General features: G+C 37.6%; 3 protein-coding genes across 5 annotated transcripts in view; 1 reads left to right on the plus strand and 2 right to left on the minus strand.

Moving 5' to 3' along the window:
• The first annotated feature begins 924 nt into the window (after positions 1-924).
• il17d (interleukin 17d) lies at positions 925-8,180 on the plus strand. The gene is made up of 2 exons (XM_030124756.1): positions 925-1,677; positions 6,127-8,180. Exons 1-2 carry the CDS (start codon positions 1,370-1,372, stop codon positions 6,446-6,448), a joined length of 630 nt encoding a protein of 209 aa, XP_029980616.1. The 5' UTR covers positions 925-1,369; the 3' UTR covers positions 6,449-8,180.
• A 703-nt stretch (positions 8,181-8,883) lies between these two features.
• Positions 8,884-16,564, minus strand: eef1akmt1 (EEF1A lysine methyltransferase 1). 3 transcript variants are annotated; one of them, XM_030124755.1, is made up of 6 exons: positions 16,458-16,552; positions 16,258-16,371; positions 13,438-13,657; positions 12,244-12,326; positions 10,975-11,264; positions 8,885-9,718 (listed from the first exon to the last, which is right to left on the minus strand). In XM_030124755.1, the coding sequence occupies exons 3-6, from the start codon at positions 13,570-13,572 to the stop codon at positions 9,585-9,587; spliced, it is 642 nt and encodes a 213-aa protein (XP_029980615.1). In that variant the 5' UTR covers positions 13,573-13,657; positions 16,258-16,371; positions 16,458-16,552; the 3' UTR covers positions 8,885-9,584. The 3 variants fall into 3 exon arrangements, with proteins under 3 accessions (XP_029980614.1, XP_029980615.1, XP_029980613.1); XM_030124754.1 differs by lacking the exon at positions 16,258-16,371 and having other exon boundaries at positions 8,884-9,718; positions 13,438-13,651; positions 16,458-16,547; XM_030124753.1 differs by lacking the exon at positions 16,258-16,371 and having other exon boundaries at positions 16,458-16,564.
• A 2,222-nt stretch (positions 16,565-18,786) lies between these two features.
• xpo4 (exportin 4) overlaps positions 18,787-24,650 on the minus strand; it is a 74,824-nt gene continuing 68,960 nt past the window's right edge. The window contains exons 22-24 of the mRNA XM_030125164.1: positions 24,099-24,216; positions 23,826-23,918; positions 18,787-21,601 (exon numbers count right to left, since the gene is read on the minus strand). Of these exons, the coding sequence (XP_029981024.1) occupies positions 21,404-21,601; positions 23,826-23,918; positions 24,099-24,216 (409 nt within the window). The 3' untranslated portion in view covers positions 18,787-21,403. The remainder of the gene's footprint in view (positions 21,602-23,825; positions 23,919-24,098; positions 24,217-24,650) is intronic.

A 24,650-nucleotide genomic window follows, 5' to 3' on the forward strand; every position in this document is an offset into this window, starting at 1 on the left:
TTTTTTTTTTTTTTTTTTGCTTACAATTAAATGTCCCATCAAAGATAAATGAACAGCATCTTATGAACATTTCTCACACCACAATAATCATGTAAGTGAGCAGAATAAAATATAGAATTAGAGGGGTTTAAAGTGGATTAAATTAAGTATCAGTGGGTTTTAACAATTTTCATAACAAACGTAATAGCGTTTTAAGGCTTCTGCTGAGACAGATCTTAACCCTTTCATGCATAGTGGTCACAACAGTGGACAGTTATTCTACAGATGTTCTCTTGTATATTCATGGGTTTCAATTCATACCATTACTGTAATTGTGCTGATCTTGATAAATCTGATCTGCATTAACATGTTTGAATGTAAATCAATTGCTAATTGTTTTAAGACTGTAATTAACAGTTTTCCTAAACAAAAAGATTTTTTTTTTTGCATATAATCTCCATGAAGTGAGTAATAATTAGTATTGGAGTATGTTAAAATGTGAGAAAACATCAGATTAGCTGCATTAAAAATGTTATTTCATAGTTTTCACACAGTATATCACTTTTCTGATGATGGTTTTAAATACATGTTTCTTTGCTTTAAAAATTAAATGAATGGTGTCCAGCTGAGTGGATATTTTTGTGACTCCATGAAAAATCTCAATTGCATTGATTTTTTTTTTTTTTTTTCATGCCTAAAGAGGAATAAAAACACTCAGGACAAAAATCTCTTCTAAGGTTCTCATAATTCATGCATGAAAGGGTTAAATAAACAGGCACAAAACAATAAAATGTATTTCCATGCATGGCTTTTTAACCTGGGCTTTCAGGTTCAGTCTGTAAACCAGAGTTGACAGAAGGGCATCACTGGTGTGAAGCCAAGATCCAACAGTGCGCACACTCGGACAGATCTGTCCTTCCCACTCCGGTTTGTGATCCGGTGTGTGTTTTTGTCAGGACTTCATCTGTCAGTGTGAGTGAATCCTCCTCTGAGCAGTGCGTAATGCGCCACAAACGCATCCATCGCATTTTACGCACACAGTTTTCTCGGGTTTCGGACGCTCTCGGTGGTATCTTTAACGACCGGACCCAGTAACAAGCAGCAGGTGTAAAGCTCCCTGTTCGGAAATCATTTCTAAGGCTGTTATTACTCGTGTCTACACTCGTGTGGAGCCAGAAATGTTTCTTCAGTTTCCCTGGCGGCGCGCCTGTGCCTTGGTTTCCACGCCGGAGTGGACTGTTTTCCTGCGTGCAGTCCAACGCCTCCAAGCTTTCATTGGATTCTAACAGAGGAAAGTACCCTGTGGTTGTAAAGGAGCTGTGCTTCTGCTCTTCAGCTCAGTCCAGGGGAAGGGCCTTTCTGGACATATTTCCAAACGAGGAGCTCCGTGATGCGGCGCCGGATCCGCGTCCTGCTGCCCCTGCACCTGGTCCTGCTGCTGCTGAGCTGGGCGTCCGGGGCGGGTCGGGTACGGAAGAAGGCCACCAGGGCCCGGCCCTGTCTGGACCTGCCCGAGGAGATCCTGGAGCAGATGTTCGGGCGGCTCTCGGTCGGGGTCATGAGCGCGTTCCACCACGCACTGCAGCTGGAACCGAGGGACAAACTGAACCTGACCTGCCCGGACACGGCTCGGTCCCGGTCCGACACCAAGACCCGCCTCCCGGTCAACCTGCGCAGCATCTCCCCCTGGGCTTACAGGTAGGGGGGCCAGGTGCTTAGAGCCACATGTGGGACAAGCAGTGGATTTATAAAAAAAATTTTATGAAGCTATTTTTCATGGAGTTGATAAAATTGTCCACTAAACTGGACACCATGTGTTGAATTTTTGAGGAGGCAAAGAAACATGCATTTACAGATATACTGTGTGAAAACTATGAAATAAAAACATTTTAATGCTGCTAATTTGATGTTTTCTTACATTTTAACATACACTAATACTAGTCATTACTCATTTCATGGAGATGATATGCAAAAAAAAAACAACAACAAAAAAACTTTTGTTACAGTCTAATAGCAATAACAAGGAATTGATTTACACTCAAACATGTTGGATCACGTTTATCAAGAACAGCAAAGTTACAGTAATGTTACCAATGTCAGTGAATGGGGTGATGCATAAGCATCTACTGTTTTAGCTGATATGAAACTAAAACAACAAAATTCATGAATATACACGAGAACAGCTGTAGAATAACTGTCCACTGTAGTGAAAACTATGCGTGAAAAGGTTAACAACCCAGTTTTTTTTTTTTTTCAAATATCAATTTCCATGTATGAGTTAAAATTTTGTATCATATTTGATACATCGGGTCTCAGTGCTCAAATATTATTATTTTTGAACAAACAAAAACATAATACAACACAAACATGTCTAACAAATTGGTAATTCCTTTTCAAAACTTGCAAAGTTCTGCCTCCATCCTCATTAATAACAATTTGTAGTGTCACTAGAGAGGCCTCTGGTGAACAAATTCCTCCCCCTGGTGGATTATCTGTGTATTGAATGTATCTAATTGTATACATCAGGGTTTTCAAGAAAAACAATATCACACAGATCATGTAGAGGGCTTCAAAACTCATGTATCAAATATGATACGTTTGGTGTTATAGGGTTGACCAGTCTCTTCATTAAGCAACAATAATGCAAAGATAATGTCGACAAATATGTGGACAACACAAAAAAAAAAAATTGAACTAAATGACTTCTAGAGGCAGAAGTCAGTTAAGTGTGATCCAAACAATCTGAAACATTAGACATGGGTTGAATGAAAACTGCTTTAAAACCCTAAATTAGTGGAATACATCCCATATTGTCTGAATAAAACAGTTTGCATACTAAGTATAAATGGGTCACATTAAATACTTGATACATCAGTCTGTAGAAGCTGTTTTTCTGATTGATTATAATAAATAAATGAGATATATTTCCAGTATATTCTGGTTGTATGTTGATCCTTAGGTGCATAAATATGGTCAGTAGCAAAATAACCAACCAATTTAATGGTGGCCTGAGTTTTTTGCACAGTACTGTAGGACCCTTTCAGTGATCACACTTTTCATACATCTCTCAAGTTTTAACTGTGAAGTTTTCCTTGTACTGCAGTATTTTCAGTGTAGGATCAGAGTTATTACAAAAATGATCTCCCTACAGTCACCAGTATAACAGGCCGGAACTATGTGAGGTTTTATTCTTCCATGACCTTAAAACAATTTTGTTAATACAATATAGTTTTTCTTTAACAGCTCCGTTAACACTGGGACTTCCAGCCCTCTTCTGGTGCGTTCAAGTACTGTCTGTATACTAGTAAATCATAACTTTGGTACAGTTTGCATTGAAACGGCAGAAAAAAAAAAATTAGTTTGCATGACCACTTGCACATACACACATTACTCTATTTAAGCACTTGATACTTATTGTCGTTAGTTGATATCATTCATCTCTAGAGGGACATTGTATTATAGTAGCAGCAGTGACATACAGTTGTGTTCAAAATAATAGCAATGTGTTTAAAAATGTGAATAAAGCTCAAAATCCTTACAATAGTTTTTATTTCTATGCACTGCACATTATATTCTAAATCAAAACATGAAAATTGTATACATTTTTTGATTACTTTACAGAAAATGAAGCAAAATTAGTATTGGGCTGTTGAAAAAAATAGCAGTGTCTGCATTTTTCTTTACAAACTCAAATATTTACTGTATAAACTGAAAAACCTTTAGGATTTAGCATTCATGTGAATCAATAAACTAACAGTAGTTGTATAAACCATTTCTGAGAACTGCTTCACATCTGTGTTGCATGAAGTTGACCAACGTCTGGCACCTGTGAATGATGAGCCCAGGATGATTTGACGGCATTCCACAGTTCCTCTGCATTTCTTAGTTTTGCCTCAGACACAGAATTTTTTATGTCATCCCACATGTTTCCCGGGATTAAGGTCCGGGGATTGGGCTGGCCACTCCGTAACTTGAATTTTGTTGGTCTGGAACCAAGATGAGAAATGATTTCAAGGGCATTTCTTATTCAGCATAATGCAACATGACCTCTTCAAGTATTTCGACATATGCAAACTGATCCATGATCCATGGTATGTGATAATTAGGCCCAACACCATAATATGAGAAACATCCTGATCCGCATGTTTCACTGTCTTCAGAGTTTACTGCGGCTTCAATTCAGTGTTTGGGGCTCATCTGACAAACTTTCTACAACCCCTAGACCCAAAAAGAACAAACATTCTTTCATCAATCCAATTGTTCTCCATTTCTCTTAAAACCAGTTGATGTGTTTTTTGGCAAATTCTATCCTCTTCAGCACATGTCTTTTTTTTTTAACAGTGGGACTTTGTAGGGACTTCTTGCTAATAGATTAGCTTCACACAGGCGTCTTCTAATTGTCACAGTACTCATGGGTAACTTCAGACAGTCTTTGATCTCCCTGGAGCTGATCACTGAGTCTTTGCCATTTGACCTATTCTTTGATCCATTCGAACGGCAGTCTTCCGTTTTCTTCCACGTCTCTAGTTTTGCTTTCCGTTTTAACCTCCTAGGACCCACTGTCCACACTTGTGGACAAGAGTTTCACAACTTTATACAAAAAAAAAAGAGAAAAGAAAACTGTCCACCACAAAGGACATTCCATCAAAATTTTAAAAACTGCATCTGAAAAAACTGTTGCATCATGATGTTTCCAATATAGGCATTTATTTAATAAAAAACAAAAAAGCTTGTACTTTGCTGACATGTCCTGGGTGTCAGGAGGTTAAAGCATTGGAGATCATTGAATTAATCATTAATCACACAGACTCAGGAGCATGCATATCATGAATGTTGGGTCTGTTGGTTTTGTATGTGTCTACTACACCTACTGGTAAATTGTTTGCCATGTAGTAATAGAATTTCTACCCAAAACAGTGAAGATGTGGTTAGTCATGTTGGACTGCTGTTATTTTGGACACAACTATACATTGAAAATACAGGGGAAAAGGTAAGACCTGCTTTAGAGATCAGATGTAATTATGTAACAATAGGTAATAAAGGTAAGTTCAGTCCACAAGCCACTTAATGTCAGCAGACATGACAAAAACATGATGGCTAAAATTTACTTAGGGGGTCAAATGAGTGGCCATATTTGTCAAAAAAAAAAGTTGTAAGAAATGCATAGAACTGTGTTGAATACATTTGTGCACAGACTACTGATATTATTTGACAGTGGAAGCTATATTTTCAGAAATATTGGATTTTGAATAGCACGTGTATGTGAAAACTTTTGCTGGTGGACAGACGTGACATTACCCATGATGATCTGGTCAGTACCAGTACTTTATTAGTAATAAACTTATATACTTACTATTGCTAATTCTCCTCTCATTCATAAATGTTAGTATTGTGGATCTAAAACAATAACAGCTGACACAAAAACACAAAATGTGGCAGTGGACGGATGTGACATGGTTGTTACAGATCCCATCATACTGATGCTCGGCAGCCATGTCACCGTTTCCACAAATGATCCCTGTGCAAAAACTAGTATCAGAATTATTTATTGTATAGTTTATCATCATACTAAAGAGTAAATAACAATATAGAATTGTTATTTCTTTATAAAAATGCTTATTATTAGAAAACTGTTGATTTAAAAAGTGACGTGTGACATTCTTAATGTATGTGTTGGCGTAACATAAGCAGGATGGATCAGCACCATACTCCATATTGAACCTGCAAAAATAAAACATGTGATATGTAGGATAGAATCTTGTAAGAAACACTGGGGAATCTAAAAGAATAGAATATTTGTTTTTCAGGTAAATTCAGTTAAAATATAACTTGGTCATTTGTGACATGAAAATATAGCATTAATTGTGATGAAATTGGACATTTTTGAGCTGAAAACATAGTTCATATGACCATCAACATGTTGCAACAGAACTGAAGTCCTGTAAATTTGCATAACTTGCATTTACCAATACACAGTTCCTTTGGGGATTCATTTATATTGATTTCTTATGCACAAAGACATAAATAAGACCTCTAAGCAAATTTTAGCCGATGAGTTATGGAATAAATAGTTTGAGAGAGCAATGAACTAATGTTCAGTTAAAGAATTGAAATTCTGCTAAACAAATGTCATTTGTTTCTTGGCAGGATGTCCTACGACCCGACCCGGTATCCCCGTTACATCCCCGAGGCCTACTGTCTGTGTAAAGGCTGCCTCATTGGAGCCCATGGCGAGGAGAACAGCCGGTTCCGCAGCGTTCCGGTCTACGCTCCCTCTGTCATCCTGAAGAGAAAGGGTTCCTGTGTCTCCGGTCGGTTCACCTACAATGAAATCTACGTCTCCATTGCCGTCGGATGTACCTGTGTGCCGATGCTGGAGAAAGAGAGGGACATTCAGAACAGCAGCCAGAACCTGGACAGAGCAGAACCTAAGGCCAGACCACGCATCCCAGCTGGTAAGAAAGTATAGAGGAAAAAAGAAAAAAGTATAGAAGAGCTCTGCTGAGTGATGGATCCACATTAACAAGACGGAGTTTATGGGATTTTACCTGCAAAGTAGAAGATCCAACAGTGAAATGTCCTTATTTATAATGTGGGTAACACAGAACATCAGACATCTGCATCTGTTCATCTGCAACAAATGGTTAAAATGTTTTTCATCTGAAAGCAAAAACCGTTATTTGGGACTATATTTGTCCATCCTCATTCTCAGTTTGACTGTTTTTCTGGACACAGACTGTTCTGAACTGGATCTAAGAGTCCAACTGTGGGAATCTTAATCTGCATCTGTTGCATTACAAACATGGAGAGGATCTGAAAACCCCAGAGTAATGAGCAGTTTTCTGTTGTTTTCTCATTTCACTAGTTTTAAGCAGTGACTGAAACAGGTTTGACCAGATTTTGAGACAGTGTCCATTTGGAAAAAACATGGATGAGTCAATTAAATGAGCTGCAAAAACCAATGTATGGTTTTTGCATCTTAGAAAATGGACTCTTCCTATAAATGTCCATCACTTTACCTCCACAGACTATAGTGCCAAAGGGAAACACATGGTTTCTTTTAAGAGCAAGTCCTTTTGTTTTAGAGTAAATGCAGAAAAATATATTTTAAAAAAATCAATCTGGACACGTAAAACTAAGTTTAAATAGTAAAATGGGAACCTCAGATTAAGATATTACAAATTCTGCACAACAGACTTAAATATCATATGGGGTTATTGTTCATGGAAATCATCAAATGTGAATGTCCTATAAATCTATCTTTTGTCATCTGTCTGAAGCATTTTCTCCTTCTGTGGATTTTTTTTTAACTAGTTGGAGAAATTACAAATTGGAGCCACTTAATCTGAATAATCTGAAACACTGCTGCCACCTAGTGATAAAAAAAAAAAAAAATCAGACCACTTTGCACATCACTGACTCTTATTATTAGTATAAATCCTTTGACAGCTCTAATAACTGGAAAATCATTGTGTTTTTCAGTTATTTCAACATATTTTCATTTCTCAGTATGTGTTGTACTTTCAAGAGACCAAGTCAAGAACAGGATTATTAGTCAAAAGCCCAGAAACAGGCGTAACACTGTTTCTCAGGTTGTGTGATCACAAGTTAACCAGTCAGGGGTTGGAAAAGAAAGAAAAAAACAAACAAACAAACAAACAAAAAAAAAAAAACACACTCAACATTCTGTATTTTGGGAGGTGTCAGGATTTTGTTATACAATGTTGACCCATTTTGTTCTATAATTTTGCTTAGTCACTGGTGTTTAATTCAAAACTAAAATGTGTATGCTTACAGCTCTACACCTGAAAATCTTATTATTTAATTGAATTTTAATCAGTAGAAATACATGCAGGAAGTGAAATGTCACACAGGTAAAAGACCATGTTATGCTTTACATACCAAAAAGTCTGGACACAATTCCCATAATTCAGTGGCACTGTTTTGTAGAGCTACTATTGGCTTAGAAAGTTCATAACATACACTTTGTTCTAAGTGTATGGGACACAATGATATCTTAGTAAATATCAGCTCAGGGTTCGTCTAACAGGCATTTTATCGATGTTTGAACCTTAAAGCTCATGGATGAAGATTAAGATTTTTCTGTCAGTTTTGGATGAGGGTTAATCAGTGTTTAGGGAATTGGTAGCAACTCTCAAAGATGTTATTTGCACAAATGGTTTTTAATATGAACCCACAGGGAAAAAAAAAGGATTAAATAGTCATTTGATGAGCGCATTAGGATCACTGAAGTTCAGCAGCCTGAGTTAGAACTGCTGTAATTTCCCTCTGACTGATTGGTCTGTGTAAAACAGGGGTGTCAAACTCATTTTCTTCCAGGGGCCGAATTCAGCCCAATTTAATCTGAAGTGGGCCAGACCAGTACAATAATAGCATGATAGCTAATAAATAATGACAACTCCAAATTGTTTTAGTGCAAACAATGACATTCAGTTATGCCAGTATTTACATTTAAAAACTATCCAAACAAAAAAAGATGTGAATAACCTGAAAAAAATTAAATTTGTTAAGAAATATAAGTACAATTTTATCAATATTATCCCTCGACTTATCATTTATACATATGCATTACAGATCAGATCTACAAAGGCACAAAACATTTAATAACAGGCAGAATATTGTTAAAATTGCACTTAATTTTCTTTAGACATCTCAGGTTGTTCATATTTGTTCAGGTTATTCACATTTTATTGTTAAAGGATAGTTTGTTAATGTAAATATTTTCATAATTTAATGTTTTTTGCACTAAATCAAAGAGAAAAAATGGTGTTGTCATTATTTATAGATTATTATATTATTTTTGAGTTTGATGCCCTAACTTGCACTTTGCAAATTCATCCTGCAGGCCGGATTGGAAACTTTGGCGGGCTGGTTTTGGCCCCCGGGCCGCATGTTTGACACCTGTGGTGTAAAAGGACCAGTACTCAGTTTCCCAGAATCCAACAGTCCAAATCCAGATGTTGACTTCACAGTAGCATATCTGAAAAGGAGCAGGGTTCACATTATGACCTGGAACCAGATCCAGATGAACTTTACAAATCCCCAGAGTAAATTTGTGTGAATTTTTTAATAATAGGCCATATCACATCAACTGTAGAAGTTAAAGGTTTCTATTAGTGCATTAAGCATTTATAAGTCGTAAAATGTTTTACGTACAACTCTTAAAAAAATGAAGAGAGCACTGTGCCACCCTGTCAGGGTTTATTTCATGTTAATGCCAGACTCACTGTACAATATTCACTAAATTGTTGTAGCGTTTACTAAACAGCTTAAAATGTCTGCTTGATTTGAGGCACAAACAGAACAGCAGCAGTAAGTTACACAGAAATACCAGACTGAGAATGAAATCAGAGTGAAATTCAATAAAGTCATGGATAATCTGACTTCATAATCACTTAGATGTTGTTATAAGGTGACTGACTGCATCATTTGCCAGTTATTGTTTCTGTATTCATGCAGCAGTTACCAAACCAAAGGTCTGGACTCATTGTGCAGGACTTAATGTGTCCTTTCACACCAGCAGTGTCGCGTCTGAAACGTCCTCTACGCTCTGACAGTCTGTGTCCACATGGAGGCGCTGCTCCTCAGCTGGACAGCAGGCGGGATGGGTAGTTGACAAAACAGCGAAACTCGTTGGACAGATTCCTTTTGTGTTGTGGCAGGAAGCTGCACATTTTTACACCCAGAAGATCTTTGGCGATGTTCTCCATGATGGCTCCTGCACAACACAGGACACAAATATCATATGGGAGCTGTTTGGAGGAAGTATTTGTCAGAATATCAACCCAACTCATGTCTGCAGAGAAAGTGTTTTTTTTTTTTTTTTTTTTTTTTTAAATATACTAATTCATCCACCCCCACCCCCTATTAATGGAAAATATGGAAACAAAAAGTGACGATGTCCTTTTCAAGGAACATCTTGCCCAATTAAGTACATTTAATGCATTTATTACAACAGCACAGTCTCATAGGAGAAGAATCTGAGTGAACTGGTCTGCCTTCAGTCTTTCCATTTGGAGCATCATGAAACCAAAAATATGTCAAAGACCCAGGACTGTTGAGCAGCTTAAGTCCTGTATCAGACAAGACTGGGACATCATTCCTCTTCTAAAAGTAACTGGTCTCCTTCAGTTCCCAGATGTTTATTTAAAAAAGAGAAGATGCTCCATGGTGGTAAACATGGCCCTGGACTTATGTTTGGAGTGTGTTCCTGCCATCAACTTAAAACTGTCTCTTTTTTTTTTTTGGCAAGATGGTACATTTCCTCCATTTAAATATCTGATTTGTTTTCCGTCTTCTTCTGTCAATAAAACATGGGTTTGTAACAGCAAATCATTGCATTCTGTTTTTATTTACATTTGACACAACATCCCAAGGTTTTTGGAATAGAGGTGGTAAACATTTGGTACTGGAATCATTATTAAACATAAATGATGTTTAAAAAATAAATAAATAAATAAATAAATTTATTTATTTTATTTATTTATTTTTCCAGGTTCAAATATTAATATATTCTAATTATGTGTATCAATAGAAATCTGTTAAACTGATCAGTTATTTTTAGATTTACAAAATAATACAAATAATTGACAGATCTCATTCATTGTCCAGTGGTCAAATGACAAAAACTAAAACAAGAAAACATATTTTGAGTAAAGCATGAAGGTTTTGCAAGGTTATGTAACTTAATCATATAAATAATTTTTTTTTTTTCCATGGAAGATTCTTGCTATGAATTGGAAGGCCTAGATGAGTCCTTATGGAATAACCCTAGACTAAAACTACAGTCAGAAGTTGATCTGCAGTTTATTGTAAAAAGAAACAAACGGTAGAAAAGAGACAAAAGGAGGATTACTGTCCAAAGCACCACCGCTGTATTAAAACTGTACCACAGCTGTATTAAAAGTACAGAGGACACGCTGTTAATGACAGTGCAGTGTCCTTCTGTGGGACTTGCTTTTAGTGACTCCTCACCTGTACACAGCAGTACTTTGCCTTTGCTCAGGAACTGGATGGTTTTGGACACTTTGCTCAGACATTCCTCTGACAGGTACGGCGGGTCGGCGAGGACAATGTCGAAGCTCTGAGGAGCGACGTTACTTGGGAGTGACAGCGGCTCGTTGTAGTCGTAGAAGATGAATTCATCACCATAGGCGGCGAAGCGGTGATCAAACTCCAGCACAACGGAGGACACCCGGTCTGAGCCGTCCACCACACCCTGCTTCAGCTTCTGGTAGACGCTGGGTGCACTCACACAGGCTATCCTGACAAAGGAAACACAGACTTTAAAACCACAGCAGCAACTGTGTACAAAACCATGTTATCAAGTAAGGGCTTCAGAAATATGGTGTGAAGGATTTTTTCTACAATAAAATGAAGTTTCATCTAGCAATAGACCAGAATAAATGAACATGAATGTAGTGGACCCATTAAACAAGCTGTGGCTGTAAATAAATGAGTTTGGGCATCGTTCCAGGAAGATTTGGTTTGGAATGCACCTCTAAGGTTACCTGGAAGAGATGTCACACATTCTGGTAATGTTATGGGAATATTCTCCTCAATGAAAAGGAACATTCCTTGAAGGTTCTCCCAACAACAGCAAGAACTTTTCAGTTTGATGAACATGAGAAATAACCATCTGGAAAACTTCAGGGAATGTAAGGGTTCTGTGAAGGTTTTTTGCAACATTCATAGAAGATTCATTTTTATAAATCTGCCACATGGCCCCTCGAAGTTCTAAGAAGGTTATTTGTGTGAATCCTTTAAAGAACATGTTTCCTAGAAAGGTTACTCTTGAAAAACCTTTATAGAACATTCGGGGAACAGTGAGGGTTATTTTGGAACAATCCCTGGACTAAAAACTGTTTTCTGAGATAACCCACAGTAGGGCTGTGGGTCCCACAGGGAACTTTTTTTGGTTCAGAGAAAATGTGGTTACTGGAATGTTTTAGAAATTATGCAAAATATACAGTTTGACCACAATGAATGATGCTAGAATGTCAGAAAACCACTCCCCCAGAGGACTGCAGCAAACGTTACCGGAGCATTCAGCAAAAGTTTGAGTGAAATGTCCTGAACCCAAGACTGTTTCTATCTGAAGTTACACACATCCATGAAGAAAACGATACTTTATGAAACAGTACATTATGTTAATGGTGCTGCCTGCGGGGGGGGGTACAGTGTACCCCTGCTCTACAGGCAGAGGTCGGAGTGTGTGTGTGTTTTGGTGAGGTTTTGTTTTACCTGCCTCCCTCTCCTGCTTCGTGTATGAGCTCCTCCGTTAACCGAGCTGCTGTGTCGTCACTATACCAGAACTGGCTCATCCCCTGGTGGACAGGAACGTGAACACAAATCCTCAGTTTGTTTATTTGTTCACATCAACCAACCCAAATATATTTACCATTTAAATGGTCTAAAAACCTTTCAGAAACTGTGCTATGATCATAGCTGATCTTTTAAACAGTAGTGAAAAAGATCACTTACCTAAATATCGATAAGGCCAACATATAGTTTACTCAAGTATTGCATCCAGTTTTATTTGAAGTACTTATACTAACTCTGCATTTGCCAAACAGCTTTAGTTACTCTCAAGATGAAGATTTTACATAGTAGGTAAGATAACACAACACACAAATAATAAAGAACCTGCACAGGGTTCCTACAGGTTAAATTTAAGTCTTTTTAAATCCTTTTCAAGACTATTTAGAACAGAATTTAATGCCCATTTCACGGCCATGCTGGCAATAATTTGGGACTCCTAGAATTTAGGAAAACTCATGTCAACCAAATAATCTTTTCTCCAATTAGGCATTATTAAACTTGCAGTTCCTCAAGTTTACTTTTTGCTTTCGAGCTATTCCTTAAAGTTCCTAAAGTCAGCCTTTCTCAGGTGCATGTGTGTTGGGCTGAATGTTCTGCAAAGTTAGCAATAATTGGGTCCTAATTTTAACAGAAATTGTTGAGTTGGAACGGGTGCAACTGTGTAGAATAAGGATACTTTCTTTTTAGTTCGGACATTTAACAGACACATTTAAACACAAAACAGAACAAGTTTAAGGCAACATAACTTAAGACCTACCATATAAAATTTAATGCCTTGTAAAAAATGTTTTAAGGTATTAAATGCAGATTTGTAAATTCAAGACTCTTAAGACCCTGTGGGAACCCTGCTGCATTTTCCAAACTTTTTCTCTTGTGATGTCATACAATGAGCTGTGTATTGGCTCAGGTTTAAGAGGCTCCAGCAAAAAAGCGACTTTTCCTTCTAAATATATAATTTCACTGAGTGTTAAAATCATCCAACATGCCTCCGGAAATCAAAGGTAACAGTGTGTAAATGTTCTTCTTTCTTTTTAGTGCCTATAATAAACCAAAGCTAAGAAGTATTTGTGCAGTTCCAGGTTTTTAATGTCCTGTCTTTGAATCCAGTAAACATACCCAGTCCTCCTCCATGGCTCCCACAGCGTACTGGTCTGATGGGGCCTGATTCACCATGTTCTCACTGTAAAACTCCTGCAGGGCGGCCAGAGTGTGTGCTGAAAGTGTGGGGATGTCATCATCACTGTCACTCATGACTGAAACAGACGAGGGACCAGAGAAGAGCTGATGTTCAGGAATGAAGGCAAAATGGGTCTGGGAAGGAGCTGCAAATCTGGAACTAGGACAAAAGAAAGCACTATAAACAAACACAGACCTTCATGAATGACACAGTTATGACCTATGAATGATAAGAAAGTGAACTTTTACATAAAATGTTGACACTATGGGAATGTGATAAAATAAGTCACAACTGAAAACAAAAAAATCACTGCAGTTTAACATAATTGAAACACAATGCAGGTTGGTTAAATAAAGGAACAGAGGTAAATAAAATGTTCAGAATTACAGAATTGTAGAAAAACAAATAAATTACTTACAATGTTGATTAATTTATTGATTATTTTCTTAAACCGATTCATTGCTAGGTTTACAAAATGTCAGAAAATTGTTTAAAGTGTCTGAAATGTTGCCCTCAAATATCTTGTTTGGGCCACAGCCAAAGATATTCACTTTACTGTCATAAAGAAGTAACAAAACTAAATCAAACATCCAAATTTAGGAAAGCTGGAATGAATTTGACTGGCCAATGCCATTTGGTTTTAAGTGAGTAGCCAAAAATGTGAGTCTGAGAGTGTAGTTACTTAATAAATCAAACTACAAAAGACTATCAGTCACTCTAGACTAGAACCTACAGCTTAGGTTTCTATCTGATTTAATCCACTGAGGTTGTGTAGTTGACTAATATTGTACTGTATGTGTTGAAGTAAAATGTTCAGGATTGTGGAAAAACTGTGAAAGCATTTGATCTTTTAATTTCACATACTATGATTTGTTTTCTTGCCACAGTGTGTCTTTTCATTTTAAGTCATTAAGGAATCAAATAAACTGTCAGATACTCGGCAAATATATGTACACTACCAGTCAAAAGTTTTAGAACACCCCAATTTTTCCAGTTTTATACTGAAATTCAAGCAGTTCAAGTCCAATGAACAGCTTGAAATGGTACAAAGGTAAGTGGTGAACTGTCAGAGGTAAAAAAAAAAAAAAAAAAAAGGTAAGGTTAAACAAAACTGAAAAATAATGTACATTTCAGAATTATACAAAAAGGCGAACAAGAAATGGGTTAACATCCTAAAGCAGTTCTGCAGCAATGGAGGTTGATCAAGCCTCGAAAGTTGGTGCTACCAAGAGAAGACTTGCTGTTGCAGGTTTGATCAGTTCTTCCAGTCTTCAGTAGTCCACTGGCGGTGTTTCATGGCCCAGCCAAGCCTCTTTTTCTTAGTCTGAAGTCTCAGCAATGGCTTTCTGGCTGCAACTTGACCTACCAAACCTGCAACTGGAAGTCTTCTCTTCACAGCTGAAACTGAGACTTGCTTACTACAACCACTATTGAGCTGTGCTTGAAGCTGTTGTCCTGTGAGTCGCCTATCACGCAAGCTGTTGACAGAAACTTGTCTTCTGATTCTGTTGTGGCTTTGGGTATGCCACACCTCTTCATGTCAGCATTTCCCCCAGTTTCTGAGCGCCTTTGGATGGTGAAGGAAACTGGACTTACTGACACCTGGACTTTCTTGGACATTTCTCTGTAGGAAAGACCGAAATTTTTAAGTGTTCTGATGGTCTGTCTCTCTCCTATTGTTAATTGCCTTTTCCTCGCCATTTTTATAGTAACACACTACTTTCTGCAGTCCAATACTGTTCAAATAATGTTCACAACAGTATGGTACCAAAGTGTGTTCCAACACTACTTTTATGCAGACAGAGGGGGTTGGAAGGAATTCACAAACATTGGGACACCTGTAGGAATTGGTAGCACCAACTTTCGAGGCTTGACCAACCTCCATTGCTGCAGAACTGCTTCAAGATGTTAACCCATTTTTTGTTCGCCTTTTTGTATAATTCTGAAATGTACATTATTTTTCAGTTTTGTTTAACCTTACCTTTTTTTTTTTAACCTCTGGCAGTTCACCACTTACCTTTGTACCATTTCAAGCTGTTCATTGGACTTGAACTACTGGAATTTCAATACAAAACTGGAAAAACTGGGGTGTTCTAAAACTTTTGACTGGTAGTGTAGGTCATCATACTTTTTTCTGTATGTGTCTACAGTCACAGAAAAACATATTAGACCAACAAAAGTCATTAAAAACAGTGGTTATGCAATCAAGTACTAACTCCTGTCTGTATTATGTGACTAAAACAGACATAAAACATGGAATGCCTAAAAGCACTGTTTTTGTCAGTACAATGCCATAGTTATTGATGTAAGAACTGAAGTGATTTTAGTTATTATCAAGAAAACCATGGGAAAGATATCAGCTCTGAATTTAAACTCTTATGTGCTATTTTTGATGTTATGATTATATTTGTCCAAACAAATGTACCTTTAGTTGTACCAGGCATTAAAATGAACAAGAAATTGAAGAAAACAAGAGTGATCTAATAATTTTCTCTGCGACTGTAGGCTGTATATCACCCTGTGTTTAGTATCATGATTGTGTTGAGGGGACAGTCTGGAAATTAAATGTGAGGGTTTGTTTTTAGACTATGTATGTGCTTTAGTGTAGGACAGGAATGAAGTCATGCTGTTGTCAGGCTGTACATACATGTTTGACCATTTCAACTGTATTTAGTCCCAAGGATATTCAGTAATTTAATATTTTCTGTCGTGTCTGCCTGCCCAGGGACTGTGGATGTAAACTAAGTAGTACCGATTACCTTTTAAACACAATACTTCCGTCAAATGAACAACTTCATTTGGACTCTTTACCACAGAAACACTGAGTGAATGAATGACAGCACTGACTGACAACTAGCACATTAGCCCTTAGCCTGTTCGCACACAAAAAACAAACACACATTAGTTTGTTTGAATGCGACAATATTCACAAGGAGTTTGAACAACAAAAACAACCTACCTTATAAGACACGTTTCCGCAGTTGAACTTTGGTGTAAAACTTCAGCACGACAGAAAACAAATGTTTTACACATGTGGGGAATCGCAGAATGATGACGTCATCAGCGAGAGGACGGATCCCGCGGAGGCTCAAAAATGTCCTTTTGATTTACAGACGGTCTGTTACTTCCAGATATATTTGTGTAGCTACTGTACATTTGTGCCATTTTTTTTTTAATTACCAGTGCTATTCACTATTTAAGACGCAAGCACTGAGTGTATGTAACCCATTTAAAACCAGTTCTATATATGTACTTCAGATGTACAGCAGGTTAATAATAGGAAAATTACAGAAAATCAATAGTATTATGGACAATGGTGGAAAGTAATTAAGTACCTCTACTCAGATTCTTTCACATAAATCTCAGGTACTCTTGTACTTCACAATTTTTTTTCATTTTGATTCATTTTATTATAACTGCACTACATTTCAGAGGCACCCAACAGCAGTTTTACTCAGCCACAGGTATCTGACAGCTGTAGTTACTTTTCATCTTACAGTTTTTCATTCCCTTCATGTCCATGAAATCATGTATCCTCTAATACGTTGATTTTGATTGTTTGTGATAAAGTGAAGGATGAAAAGAAATACTTTCCTCGATATGAACCAGTCTTTAAAAACCCTCTTTGATTCGATGGAGAATGCACCATCACAAGTTTAAAAAAACAAAACAGCATAATAGTATATAAATAAAATAGTTGAAATGAACTCTACCTTTAACACCTACAGCAGTAAAATGCAATATGCTTATTAAAGCAGCAAATTAATCCAAAAAACATGATGTATAAATGGAAAAAAATGACAGGGACCATTTGCTGCTCTTACCACAACACACACGACTTATTAAAATACATAGATAAAAACATGAGCATTAAACTGGTTAAATGCTAAATTTTGGATGCTCTATATTTTTATGTATGTATTTTTTTTAACTTATATTTTATTGTTCCATTTTTGAAATTTTACAACACAAACATTTAGAACTTAGTGACAGTTGTCATCCTGTATATTGTCCATTTTTTCCATCGATCTTCACAAGTTGCTTGCTGTGGTCTTATGATATATGTAAGTCTCTCCATGTTGTTAATTTCTTCCACAATGTCTCTCCAATTATTTAGGGTAGGGGGGTCCTCTTTGCACCATTTTCGTGTGATGGCTTTTTTAGATGATGCCAAGAGGATTTTAATCAAACATCCATCCCCACTTGGTATGTCCTTTCCTAATAAATGACCCAAATATAGCACAGAACATGTCCTTGGTAGCTCGTATCCCAATATTTTTCCAAGTTCTTCGCTGATATTATTCCAATACTGGGACAGTTTTGTGCACTGCCAAAAAACATGCGCATGACCCACATCCTGCTCACCACACAACCTCCAACAGGGCTGAGGGAATGATAGTGAAGCCTTTTAGATAAAAAAATCTCATTGTTTTTCCAACAAAATATTTTATGTATGTATTTTAATAAGCTGTGTGTGTTGTGGCTCCTTGGTTTGAGGCAGTAAAAACCACCTGTGTATGAAAACTCAACACATTTTATGAAAACACATGAGGAACACATGAAAACATTGGTCGAGAGAAATGAGATTTACTGTCATAAAATACTCTGAATGAACCGCTGCTGACAAGGCCTGGAGACTAGGTTTTCAATGATCAAATATGATCAATAACTTTATTACTAAAGTGGACACTTAACAGACCCAGCATATAAATGAAACTACAGAGGCCAGAACATTTTATACAATACGTTTATGTACACTTTTACACTTCATTAACAAAACAGCCATTCTACAATTACCAGGATAGTGCTCTGAACGAGGAGGTCTCCATCATAATGCTTCAACAAGTGGCTCTGCTCCTTTTTATTTGGTTTGTTATTGCTGTCCTTAACTCATCAGTCTCTGCTTCATTCCAGTGTGTCTTGAAATGGTGGATGCGCCTCTGTAGAAAAAAATACTACTTGGATTCATCTGCTCACGTTTTATTTTTGGCCGAGGCGCGTCCAGAGCAGCCCTGACACTTCGCTGTAAGAACGAGCAATGGTTTCTCAGGAGGGCGGCCACATAATACTACAACCCAAATACAGAAAATATATCAAACTGCAAAGGTCAACACCTAGAAAGATTCTCCCTCTTTAGCTGAAGTCATACAATGTTGAACTCGTACAACTCTCCTGCCAAATACTGGCATATAAAAACATTTCAGTCTGTTTATTTTTTAACTGTACACTTTTTGTGGTTTCTGAAGACGTATATTTACAACCTTTAGTGAATCTGATTTGGTTTTTTCGCCATCGCTTACAAATGCCCTCCTGACCTCTGTTGACACTTTTGTGTGTGTACATGTGTGAAAATGAGTGTGTGTGTGTGCATCCGCTCGGTTCTTGGCGAATGGCAGGCACAGTCGTAATTTATTGTGAACTAATGTATGACTTGTTGGTCATACATACACACACACAAACACACACATACACACAGGACAATCAACAAAACAGAGGCCCTGTTCACAACTGGCGCTAAGGCGTGTCCTGAGTGAAACCAAAGAACATGGACCGCTTCAGTTAAACATGGAAATGATATTAACCAGTTAGTTGCTTGGTCTATGAGAGAAAATGGTGAAAAATACAAATCAGTGTTTCCTTAAGCGTTAAAACACTTCCTCAAATGTCTTTCAGTAAACTTTGCAGAAAATGTGAGCTGAATGTGAAGCAAAAATTTGAACAGTTAAGAATAAACAAACAACTAAAATGCAATTTATGTGTGTTTTCTTACACTGGTATGAACAAATAAACTAAGCTGTGTGTTTTTGTCACAAGGTGGAGCTATAGGCTACATTAACTCCAGATCATATTAGGTTTATTAACTAACAAAAAAAAAATGTAATCTGAGTATAAACTTTTGTAAACTGTAAGATGCAGTTCTTTTTAAGTTGGGCTTCATCTTTAAAAAATTGTTACCCATTCTGGTTAAATGATTATCAGAGTTACACAGTAATCCAACAGTCAACAGCTAATCGATAAATTGCCTCTGCATTCTTTGAGCAGTGTGTGTGAGCACGTGTCCTGGGCCACTGCAGGACCAGCCACTCACCTGCATTAGTGGAGGTGTGGACTTATTTCACACCGAGTGTCATGTATATGTGCGACAACATTCTAAGCTGTGTTTAAGATCTTTGGCCGTTTGGTTCTTCTGAAACACAGCAAAGAACAGACGCAGTACGTATTATTTTGACTTCTCCTTTTCATTTGGACTAGGCACTGTACGTACATCGCTGCCTCCTGCTGGTTATAAAACAAAGGATTTGAAGCTCATTTTTACCGCAGGAACTAGAAACCTCTGCATGAACATTTTCCCTGCAGGAACCAGGGTTTAAAGGATGTTGGACTGTATTTTGTCCAGAAAAAAGTCCCTGCACACTACATTGTATTGTATTATAATTTTGGTTGTGCCTTTTTTTTTTTAATCACATCATAATGTCTTGGATTTCTCTTTTCAGTTGCATTTGTTTTCAGTGTCATTGTCTTGTTTTATGTTCATATAAATTCTTTTGTCTAAAATTCAATACAATGACAATCCCACAATAAGCCCCTGCAGAGTGGGCGTGGGGGGTTAAATACTGCCCTGAACATTTCTAACTGATCAGAACTCATTCCCTTTTATTCACTGCAGCTGTATATTCAGCTTTTTGTTGTGTTTCAGTGCTCAACACTGACTGTGGAGGTCCAGTAAGAAACCAAATGACAGAACGCCTAAAAACAAAACTGAGAAGGAAAATGTTCTTCTCAGGTGGAAGCGCAGCCAGTCAACAATGTGACGGAACCTTTTAACTATTAAGTTCAGGAGACTTGCTGTGGAAATAAGGCTTGGTGATAAACAATAATATACATTTTTTCTATCATCATATGATATATTTTTTTGCATATTTACACTTTATATTTCAGTATTTTGTTGGTTTATTTAATTTTACATCAGCATTTACATGTTTTGAATGTACCTTTTGAATACCTTTCTGAAATATTGTCCAATTTGTCAAGTTATCCTCATGTTGTGACCATAAGGAAGCTCTTCATCCTGCTTCGACTACTACTTTTAACATGAAAATTAAAGATACTGAATGATGACAACGCTTTTGGCCAAATACTAGGAGAAAAAGAGGAGTCATTGGAGAAACCGGATACATATTTAGAGCTGTCCACGTATGATCGGGTCACCCAGGACACATGTTAATACCAGGCATGTACAGGGCCAAAGGCACTCTGGGAAGGACTGGGATGAGATGAGTGTGTGTGTCAGAATGGATACTGTTACAAACAAGTGTGTGTGGTGGTTGTAATGGCATTCTTGAAACAAAATGGGCCCTTTAATACCGTCAGCTATGTCTAAAACCTCATCCTGGGAACAACAAATGACTTTTCCTTCACTCTCCCAAAACTGCAACCACTTTTACCCTCCGTCTATGTGTGTGTGTGTGTGTGTGTGTGTGTGTGTGCGCGCGCTGCTGGGGCCTTCAGTATACATGAAGGTAGCAGGAAAAGAAAACAGCATCGCTATCAGCTGCTGCTCTCTTTCCTATCATCATGGCGGCCAGTGCTCCGTCACCTCCGTTTAACAAGGCAGGATGCCTTGACCGAGTCTATCTGCTCTGCAGTTCAGTCTCCATGGTTACTGTGTCATTACTGAGTCTGGTTTGGGGGGGGGGGCAAAAGGTGAGTGGAAAAACAAAAGCCAATTCCAAAGAAATAAAAAGGGGGTAAAGAAGTGGATTCCCTGGCTCGTAGAGAGAGAGAGACATGTCCTCAGAGGAATTGTGCTATCTCCTCTACCTATAGTCCTTAGGGATGAGAAGGGGGGGGTGTTCAATTGGTTGCTTTTTCCAGATGAGTGGAAAAGGGGTTGGTTTCCAGTGGTTATTTGACACAAAGCAGGCCGCCCACGTTGGCCACAAACTCCTCGAGGCTCTTGAGGAAGGCGACCTTCTGCTTTCGGTCCATGGTGGGCGGCGTGCTGCTGGCCGTCAGCTTGTTGAAGGCGTCGGCGAGTCGCTGGTAGATGACGGCGTCTCTCTGTGAAGACAGCAGGGACTCCACCAGCTCCGAGTACTCCGCCTGTGAGGATAGAGCAGCAGAACAGATGTAAAAGAAGAAAAAGCAGCAGCAGAGACTTTACGTTTCAACTTTAAGATGAGAAGAATTCATACTTTACAGGCCTTGTGTTTCAGTGTTACAATAAGTTACAGCAACACACACGAGTGACACACATCTATAGGGACATTACGGTACACAATAATTATTTCAGCATAATTATTACGATGTGTACAAGTGCAATAGTCACACTGTGATGAAATGTCAAGTAAGAAAAGTAAGTGACACAGCCTGAAAATGAGTGAGAATGAGTGCCTTCCAACAGGCAAGGAAGACTTTGTTTTGCTAAGAAAAGCACTTGTCATTATTGAATTGAAATATTGAATTATTTCAGTGACAGAAAGGACGACACTGTCAACACTGCCATCATCACGAGTCAACCGGTGTATTAAACAACCTAGATTTCCTCCAAAATCGCTTCAGAGGAGCTGTCATGATGTTGATCTGCTTTTGTGTTCGGTGGGTTTTAAGAGTCGTATCGTGTTGAAGTTCAAGAAAGGATGTTTCACACCCAAATAATCTTCAGGAGTATAATCATCAATTTACAGCTCTTAATATTTTCTTTGTAGATGCATTTGCACATTCCACATGCAAATGATCTCCAAGGTGATGTAGACAGAGTTAATGAAGCAGGAGAAGGCTACAACATGAAGATGAACGCTAAGAAAACAAAGACAGTTGTTAACAACAAAAGGGAAAAAAGGCCAAGAATCAACTTTATGATTGATGGAGCAGTTAACGAGCAAGTTTTATCAACCTAGGGAACAAACTGGCAGAGGATGGGAAATATGAAGAGGAAATTAGGAGGAGAATTTCTATCACTAATTCAGCCTTCGTTAAGCTGAACAAAGTGTTAACAAGACCCCAAATTCCACTGCCAACAAGAATCCGGATCCTGTACTGCTATGCATGGAGATGAGATATGGACACTTACGGCACAAATGAAAAAGAAATGGCAGTCTTTGAACTCTGGACATGTAGAAGAGTGATGAAACTCTCATGGATGGACAGTCACAAACCAAGAGGTTCTCAGAAGAATTAACACCAGAAAACCCCTCCTTGAAACCTCAAGACAAAGAAACTGAGGTATTTTGGGTACATCACACGCCTCACCACCTTGCAACGCACCTTGCTTGAAGGGAAAATTGATGCCAAGAGAGAGGAAGACTAGGGATGTAACGATTACCGGTATAATGATAAACCGCAGTAAAATTGCAGACGGTTAGTATTACCGTTTAAATTCTAATCATCATGATAACCGTGTTTGATTACCGCACTTTTAGGGGAAAAAACCCTATGTAAAGATCTGCTTTTATGTCAAATATTTGAGTATTGGTTTAATTTATTACAATTTTGATTTTATATCCCTAATATTTGGAACAAATATTCACTTTTAACGTCTCTGAAAAGGTTTGTTAGGCATCTTTGTGTTATTTATGCAATAAATTATATAAATTTTTCACATCAGATTTTATATATTTTTGTGTTTTTTGTCCTTTTGTGTTGATATAATAGGTGAAAGTGAAAAAATAATAGGCAGATGATATAAATGAAGTTGTGCTGAAAAAGATACCAAACATGTGTATAGTAAACACTTGTTTATATAGTATATAAAGGCAAAATCAAAAGGACTGAAAAACAGCTAAAATAGGCTCAGACCTCTAAAGGTTAATATTTGAATGTTTCTGCCAAGAGAAAGTACATTGTGCCAATTATTTTATTTGTTTTTTTGTTGTTGTTGTTTTTTTTAAAATACAACTTTGTTTAATTATTTCAGCGTGTGTGTATAAGTACTTTTTGAACATTTTGAGCACAATTTCAACAATACTGCGATAATAATGACAACCGTGATATGAAATTTTCATATTGTTACATCCCTAAGGAAGACACATGATAACATGTTCTAGTGACATCAGAACGTGGATAGGCCTCAACTGTATGCAGGTAACATGAAGGGCAATGAACAGACACAACTGACAAGCCCTGACATCCAACCCTCTCTGAGGAAGGAACTCGATGAGACGCATTCCCTACAGAGTTGGGGTCTACAAAACTATTTTCTACTTTGGACCACACTGATGTCAGGATGGATGACGGACGTTAAAACTGATATTATGCAGGTAGTAAAAGACAATAGACTGGACGTCTGTGTAACCAGTAGAACTGAACTTAGATTCTTTGCACTCACCTGGTGCAGGCACACTAGTGTGTATAGGGCTTCTCCTGCTGCCACCGTCATCTCTGTGTTGTGTTTTTGCAGGACCAGCATGTCAAACACCAACTAATGACAGACAGTGAAGTGAGCATTCAGCCATTTGATTGACTCTTTTAATTCGTATGTCATTTAATGTTGTCACAAGACTGTAAAACATGTTTATAGTTCAGTTATTTATACTGAGGATGGTAACATGTTCTGATGTGTTTATGTGTAAATGTGCTGGGGTGTGCTTCTGTTCTGTACCTTTAGGAAGTGACGAGTGGCGATGAAGAGAGGCGTGTCCTTCTCCTGGTTTTTGGCGCACTGCTCAGCCAGAGGAGATAAAGCTTCTAAACACAACTGACTGATCTCTGAACTCATCCTGAACACAAACGTCAAGGAGGAACAACAAGCACAGTGGAAATGTTCTGATATTGGGTTTTTGTAGCATTTCACTTTTGGGAAATTACAAGTAGTTTGGTTTTCTACAAATCCACCTTTTCCACTGAACTAAATCTGCAAAAGCGAGAAAAAATGACAACATTACGATATAAATCGGAAAATATCAAAAGAGGGGGTTTATTATAGTTAATAAAAACTAAAATAAGAAATGCAACAATAATAAAAAAAACTGTGCATTTGAACCTTGAATAGACAATTGTTTTGTTTTTTTTTTTAAATCATATTTGATGCAATTTATACTTTCATCCATGTTTTCCAGCTTTTGTACCTGAAGAAAAACTGAAAAATGCAAATATTATGATTAAAACCAAAAGTACTTTGACTAAAAGTACAATGAAATCAAATACTGCAAGA

Source organism: Sphaeramia orbicularis, chromosome 21 (genome assembly GCF_902148855.1).
Source record: "Sphaeramia orbicularis chromosome 21, fSphaOr1.1, whole genome shotgun sequence".
Lineage (NCBI taxonomy): Eukaryota > Metazoa > Chordata > Actinopteri > Kurtiformes > Apogonidae > Sphaeramia > Sphaeramia orbicularis.

Coding starts and splice junctions, on each gene's coding strand:
- il17d (XM_030124756.1), top strand. CDS start 1,370: ATGCGGCGCCGGATCCGCGTCCTGCTGCCCCTGCACCTGGTCCTGCTG. Junction 1,678..6,126: donor ATCTCCCCCTGGGCTTACAG/GTAGGGGGGCCA, acceptor GTTTCTTGGCAG/GATGTCCTACGACCCGACCC.
- eef1akmt1 (XM_030124753.1), bottom strand. CDS start 16,531: ATGTGTAAAACATTTGTTTTCTGTCGTGCTGAAGTTTTACACCAAAGT. Junction 13,658..16,457: donor GCGGAAACGTGTCTTATAAG/GTAGGTTGTTTT, acceptor CTTTTGTCCTAG/TTCCAGATTTGCAGCTCCTT. Junction 12,327..13,437: donor GAGCCATGGAGGAGGACTGG/GTATGTTTACTG, acceptor CCTGTCCACCAG/GGGATGAGCCAGTTCTGGTA.